The following is a 7,500-nucleotide window of genomic DNA, read 5'->3' on the forward strand; positions in this document are numbered from 1 at the left end:
AAATGGGTGGCACGGTGAGCGACTGGTTAGAGCGTCAGCCTCACAGTTCTGAGGACCTGGGTTCAATCCCCGGCCCCACCTGTGTGGAGTTTGCACACTCCGGTTTCCTCCCACATCCCAAAAACATGCATTAATTGAAGACTAGGTGTGACTCTGAGTATGAATGGTTGTTTGTTTGTATGTGCCCTGCGATTGGCTGGCAACCAGTTCAGGGTGTACCCCGCCTCCTGCCCGATGATAGCTGGGATAGGCTCCAGCACGCCCGCAACCCTAGTGAGGAGAAGCGGCTCAGAAAATGGATGGATGGATAAATGAACTTAAAATGCTGTTTTTAAATGGTGATTTAATTTATTAAGGGGAAAATTCAAAGTTACCTGGCACTGTGTGAAAAAATGAATGGCCCCCGAAACCAGTAACTGGTTGAGCCATCCTCAGCAGCAACAACTGAAATCACGTGTTTTTCTATAACTTGCAATGAGTCGTTCACATATTTTGGCCCACTCTTCCTTGTAGAATTTTTGGAATTCAGTAAACATGGAGGGTTTTAGAACATCAGCGGCCTCTTTCAGGTTGTGCCACTGCATTTCAATCGGATTAAACTCTGGACTTTGACTTGGCCACTCCAAAACCTTCATTTTGTTTTTTTAACCATTCAGAAGTTGACTTGCTGGTGTGTTTTGGATCGTTATCCTGCTGCAGAACCCAAGTGCACGTCAGCTTGATGTCATGAACTGATGGATTAACATTTCTCCTTCAGGAATTCATGATTTCAAGTTGTCCAGGTCCTGAAGGATATAAGCAGCCCAAGACCATTCACACTACTACCACCATGTTTGACTGTTGGTATGATGTTCTTTTTCTGAAATGCTGTGCTACATTTAAGCCAGATGTAACGAGACACCTTCCAAAAAGTTACATTTTCATCTCGTCACTCCATATAATATTTTTTCAAAAGTATTGGGAACCATTCGGATATTTTTTTTTGGCAAAAGTAAGACAGGCCTTTACATTCTTTTTGGTCAGCAGTGATTTTTGCCTTGGAACTCTGCCATGGATGCCATTTTAGCCCAGTCTCTTCCTTATTTTTGTGTCATGAACACTGACCTTAACTGAGGCAAGTGAAGCCTGCAGTTCTTTAGAAGTTGTTCCGAGTTCCTTTGTGGCTTTTGTAACCCTTTCCAGACTGATAGATGTCAATTGTTTTCTTTCTCAACTGTTCTGGAATTTCTCTGGATTGTGCCATGTTGTTACAGCTCTTTAAATATTTTGTCTGACTTGATCTTATCGGGACAGATTCCATTTAAGTGACATCTTGATTGAACGTGTCTAGAGGTAATCAGACTTGGTTGTAATGAGTGAAAGTTAACCAAAAATTGTGATTAGCCACAATTCATGACTTAACAAGGAGGGTAATTACTTTTTCACATGGGGCCAGGTAACTTAATATTTTATACAGTATATATTGAATATTGTATACAGTGTATATTGTTGTTGTGCACTTGCCAGTGTGTCATAGCCACTTGCATGAACAACAATGGAAGGAGTTCCAAAGATGATACAATTTAGATTTAAGGCTTTTATGTTTTCGATTAAGTCTGCAAAAAGAGTATGGCAACCTGCATTGCTTGCAAATAGAGCATGAAAAACACAACAACAAGGTCAAACTTCATCCGTCACTACAAAACTCACGAAGACAAGTAAGCTAAATTAACCGTTTAGCTAGCTGGTCAAACATTAAGTTTCATAGACTGGTTTAGGACGATTAAAATGGTCAGCCTGGTGCCGGTGCTCGGGTGGGCGGTTCCTCCAGCCTTCGGGTTCACATACCCGGCCTCCGAAGGTGGCGCTCGCTCGCGCGCCGCCTCGGTTGGCCACACTCCCCGGCGAGACCCAGATGCCACGTCTCCCTCCGCACAGAGGTCCTCCTCTCGTGCCCGCCATCAGCCGCCGCGCCACCCCCTATTGGCATCTGCCGTTAACCCGTGGCGGGCCTCCCGGTGAGCACACACTTTCACCAGCCAGCCCCAGATGGATGAGCACGGACTTTTTCATTCCGGCTCTCCTCCTCCTCCCGTCTTAGTCGCGGCGGCCGCACCTTTCGGTTGCCGCGGGCGCAATCCTACCCCACCACCACCGCTGAGGCTACCTGGTTAATCCTGCCAGTAGCATATGCTTGTCTCAAAGATTATGATTAGCCACACTGAAGTTTCACCATTAAAATGTCATCTGTTGTGCTGGCTCTGTGATAAAGCTTTCTGCACTATTTTTTTTTAAATTGAGACCACAGCATATGAAACATAATTTAATGACCATTGTCAACTGTCCAGAGTCAGTGCTTCTAAATAAATTAACAAACCCGACTGAGTGATTTAATTAAAGTGGACACAGGAGGAATGCAGATTTTGTTCACATTACTTTTTTTATATATTCATGTCATGTATTATTGCCTTAATTCTAAATCTCTTCATTCTCCAGTAGCCCATTGGATACACATCTAATTATATTTGACCAACAGACAACAGTCTTGGCTTTTGCTTAATTGTGTTCTCTTAAGTACCATACAAGTTACAACGCTGTCATCACAAAGTACACAACATAGTTTGTTCAGAAATAAAGTTCAGTTCAATTGAGTTTGAAATACGTTAAAACAATTCAGTACAATGAATTCAATCAATCATAACCTCAGTTGTTCATTTAACTTTTATAGGGTGTGAATACGTTTTTTATGTTACGATTTATGGGGGGGGGGGGGGGGGGGGGGGTTGTGTAAAAACATTTTATTACCACTCCAATATAAGTTGCGACTGGAGCAAGATTGCATGACTTGACTTGCTGATACCAAGTAATGACTTGACTTGATTTTTTTCCCCCCCATAGTGACTTGGGACTTGCTTGAGACTTAAAGGTTATGACTTGAGACTTCCTTGTGACTCTGTCACGCTCACATTCACACCTGTGGACAATTCAGTCTTCAATGAAGCTAATATGCACGTTTTGAGATGGAATGTGGAAGAAAAGTCAAGTAAGCACATGTAGAACATGCAAACAAAGTGAAGACCTGAGCAGAGATTTAAAACCCAAACAGAACTAACAATTCGTAAGTTTCAGTTAAAGGGGAAAATAGAAAGCCAAAGAACAAGTGAGAGAAGTGAACAAACCTGCTCTGTTTGATCCAAACGAAGGCTTGAAAACAGCGTCCAAAATTTGACGTTGTCGCTCGTTCTCCGCTTTTGTACGACAAAGTTCCTCCTCGTACTCTGCTATTGTTCTTTGGAACACTACAAATATTTCGTCAACGGCCGCACTTAGTCGCTGATTCAGCAACGCTCTCAGCATTTGCACTTTGCACATTTTCACACGACAATCACAACACTTTCCACTCACACTCGACCTCTTTGTTCACAGCGAGCAAGCTAAGCTAATCTTGAGGGGCCTTCAGGCGGTCAGGAAAAAAACAACAACTATGTTTTACAGTGTTATACCAAATATAAACACATTCTGAATACAGAAGAAAAGACCCAGCAATGAACGCATTAACAGGGACATTGGTTTTCTCAATGCTAATGTTCATCCTCAGCCATTTTTCTTCTTTGTTTCTTTTTTGCAGCTTCTTCTTCGTTTGTGTACCGGCGGTTTACAAACTGTATTAGTGCGTTACCGCCACCCAGTGATTTTCAATAGTACTGCTTCAGTTTGCATCGACATGAAACATCCAGCCATCCATTTTCCGTACCGTTTATCCCACACTAGGGTCCCGGGCGTGCTGGCCCCTAAATTAGCTGACTCCGGGCGAAAGGCGGGGTACACCCTGGATTGGTCGCCAGCCAATCGCGAGGCACATAGAAACAAAAAACAGTCGCACTCACATTCACACCTACGGCAAATTGAGATACTGAAAAAGCTTCACTTTTTATATTCTTTTTCTAGTCGTTATCCACAGATATGCAAATAAATGTCTCATAATGTTATCTTTTACTTTAATTTGCTATTTTGTTCACTTCATATTTATACTCTTCATATTTACATTTTGAGTTGAAAATCCATCCATCCATCCATTTTCTGAGCCGCTTCTCCTCACTAGGGTCGCGGGCATGCTGGAGCCTATCCCAGCTATCATCGGGCAGGAGGCGGGGTACACCCTGAACTGGTTGCCAGCCAATCGCAGGGCACACAGAAACAAACAACCATTTGCGCTCACAGTCATGCCTATGGGCAATTTAGAGTCTCCAATTAATGCATGTTTTTGGGATGTGGGAGGAAACCGGAGTGCCCGGAGAAAACCCACGCAGGCACGGGGAGAACATGCAAACTCCACACAGGCAGGGCCGGGGATTGAACCCGGGTCCTCAGAACTGTGAGGCTGACGATCTAACCAGTCGCCACCGTGCCGCCCTGAGTTGAAAATATTTCATTAAAATAGTTCATTTATTTTCACGATTTCCCACAATAAAAAACAAGTTTTATTTAATCCAGAATGTTTCCTGACAGCTTTGTGAGGGTCGTTTTGACACAGATCTGTCTTATTTTTCTCCTATATTATCAAATTTGCTTTGTCATATCTTCTTGATTTTATTTTTAATTATTACTTCGGCTTCTGCTTTTCCTATACTACTGTTAATTTGATTGTTCAATTTTTGCTTTGACTAATGACCCACTAATTAATTTCCCATGATTCCTAACTGTGATTCCAGATAAATTAATACGCTGTTCACTGAATATCAAGGTTGAGAAACCATCTGTTAGGCTCAAGTTTAAACTGTTTAAGGCAAGAAAGTGGAGGACCCAATTGCAGAGAGGCAAGGCGGGAGTGCCAGAATCTCAAAAAAGGACTTACAAAACCTCCCCAAAAAAACGAAACCAAATATCATTGAGGCAAAAAGCTAAATTAACAAAGTCCAAAATCTAAATATAAAGATTAAACAAAAAAAAACATACAACTAAACATATATTCTTATGGGTAAACATTTAATGTAATAGGTCATTATGAAGTGTAAAATAGCTAATTTAAGAGAATTATATTCTGAGATCTTTTATACATATTTTGTTTTATGAAAATTAACAATTGAGATGGTGAATCAAAGCAGTAATCATTACAGATGATTGGGTGGCGGTAATGCAGTACCGTCATAGTTTGCAAACCGCCATTAAACACAAAAAGGACAATCCGGACCCACACTCCCTTTCAAAAGATGGCGCTAATGCAACAAAAGTTGTTTGCCAACCGCCAAAAGAAAGTCGAAAAAAGAAGAAAGACGAAACGCGGAAGTTAGCAAGAGATCACGGGGAAGACGTGTAGTGAGCTTGTCAAGTATGTTTACGCTTTTGCTATTTTGTCGGTGCCATTCATTGTATGTGGTAAGCACAGCAAACGTCCCTAAATAATCCCTTCAAAACTCGTCTCGGTACACTTTGAAGCTTATCGACTTATTTTAGTTTAGTTGGCTTGTTGCAAACAAAGTGACGCGGAAGTAAGCAAAACGTCGCGAAAGTGTGTGTGTGTGAGAGAGAGAGAGAGAGAGAGAGATAGTGATAGTGATAGTGTAGTGATTGTGCGACAAGTATGACAACACCATACGAGGAGAAACTTTCACCAACAAAAGACAACGAGCGACAACGTCAACTACTGGACGCTGTTTTCAAGCCCCAAGATGAACCACACCGAGCAGGTAAATGTGTTCACTCATTATAGTAGTGATGGCGTGATGAAGCATCGTAACACTTCTGCCATTGGTTCGAGTAATGGTTCATTTCTTGATGCTTCATATGTGCACACGAAACCACCTGCTGGCCATGTGCATAATCGCAGGCAGTCCCCTCCAAAGGTATTGGAACAGGAAGGTCAATGCCTTTGTTTTTGTTGTCTATTGAAGACATTTGGGTTTCAGATGAATATGAATATGAGACAATAGTTCAGAGTTCCAGCTTTTAATTCATGGTATTTACATCTGCATATGTTAAACAACTCAGAACAGAGCACCTTTTGTTTGGAAGACCAACTCGAGCAATGGATTAATGAGCAAAGAACAGCCGGGAGAAGCGTCTCTACAGTCACCATTTGACTGAGGGCAATAACGCTTGCAGAAGAAATGAAAATTGAACATTTTCAAGGAGGTCCGTCTTGGTGCTTTCGTTTTATGAAACGGCGCCATCTATCCATCTGGGCAAAGACTACTGTGGCGCAGCAACTTCCGGCGGATTACAAGGAAAACTGGCCATCTTCCGCTCCTACTGCAGTAAAAAGATTGCCGACAAACACATCCACCCCAACTACATCACCTACATGGAGAGGTGCTGCTCACTTTCGACATCCCGTTGAACCACACTGTAGAGAAGAAGGGGACCACCACAGTAGCGATACGCACAACGGGGCACGAGAAGTCGGCTTTTACTGTTGTGCTTGGTTGCCATGGTAATGGGCAGAAACTGCCACCTATGGTGATTTTTAAGAGGAAGACGCTGCCTAAAAAAAGTTTCCAGCCAAAGTCATCGTTAAGGCCAATCAAAAGGGCTGGATGGACGAGGAGAAAATGAGAGAGTGGCTGAGTGAGGCGTGTGTGTGTGTATATATATATATATATATATATATATAAATACACACACAGGCACACACGTGTGTATAATATATATACACACACACGTGTGTGTATAATGTTAATGTGTGATGAGTTTGTGTGTGTGCTTTGGGATCATACCTTGAGATGTATTTATAGTTTAAACCAGTGCTGTCAAAATTAAGGACGTCGCAAGCCAAACTGAATATTTTTTTAAAATTTACTCTCATTTTTCATGTTTTCCCTTCTCTCCAGATATGTAATGTTAAACCTTTTCATATGAAAACAAACTTAACTGAATCTGGAGTAAGCAGATTTTATTATCAACACATGAGAAATCAAATGTGCAATATAAGACACATTTGTTTCTCATTTAAATAGATACAATTTGTAGATCTGAAATCTAAAATCTGTTGTGAACAGATAATCTCCCTCCCACCTTTCTTGAAAGCTCCTGTTTCTCATCTTTTGTTTGGCCATGATTGAGGAGGGGAGGTGTAAATTTGCCCGAGGAGATTGGTAGCATAGTTGCGAATGACTGCACCAGAAAAGCAGAAGGTGCTTACCGGTCTCGAATGATGAGCCAACACACTAGCAAAGCATTCTGGGATTTGTAGTTTTAGCGGCACATGCGCTATGTTCTGGCGGGCCAACATACATTTGATATTGTTTCGTGTTTCGTAATTACAGTTTTACATGTGGTTTCAACTATTAACCTAAGCAATTATATACATCTTTAGGGCCGCATCATCTACTTGTGTTCTTTTTTATTTATTTTGCTATTCACTGCATTATCCCCTCTGAGTAACGAGGGATTACTAAAATGGCAATTATTTTGTTTTTTTAATGGCTCTTTTTTCAATTAATCCTCCTGCAGGATACTCCTCTTTGGCACCGTAATAATAAAGTATGAGTTGGCTGAGCAAAGCTTGACTTTTTTTGTGTGTCC

The 7,500-nt window shown here is 41.6% G+C and overlaps 2 protein-coding genes across 2 annotated transcripts in view; one reads left to right on the forward strand and one right to left on the reverse strand.

The window, feature by feature from the left end:
• Nucleotides 1-3,628, reverse strand: part of LOC133472108 (zinc finger protein 501-like) — an 11,200-nt gene extending 7,572 nt beyond the window's left edge. Inside the window, exon 1 of the mRNA XM_061762498.1 lies at nucleotides 3,159-3,628. Coding sequence (XP_061618482.1) covers nucleotides 3,159-3,351 — 193 coding nt within the window. The 5' untranslated portion in view covers nucleotides 3,352-3,628. The remainder of the gene's footprint in view (nucleotides 1-3,158) is intronic.
• Nucleotides 3,629-5,223: 1,595 nt separating this feature from the next.
• The window catches only part of LOC133472131 (gastrula zinc finger protein XlCGF17.1-like), a 4,563-nt gene continuing 2,286 nt past the window's right edge, over nucleotides 5,224-7,500 (forward strand). The window contains exon 1 of the mRNA XM_061762534.1: nucleotides 5,224-5,666. Within this exon, the coding sequence (XP_061618518.1) occupies nucleotides 5,561-5,666 (106 nt within the window). The 5' untranslated portion in view covers nucleotides 5,224-5,560. The remainder of the gene's footprint in view (nucleotides 5,667-7,500) is intronic.

This window comes from Phyllopteryx taeniolatus, chromosome 2, assembly GCF_024500385.1.
Source record: "Phyllopteryx taeniolatus isolate TA_2022b chromosome 2, UOR_Ptae_1.2, whole genome shotgun sequence".
NCBI classification, from domain to species: domain Eukaryota; kingdom Metazoa; phylum Chordata; class Actinopteri; order Syngnathiformes; family Syngnathidae; genus Phyllopteryx; species Phyllopteryx taeniolatus.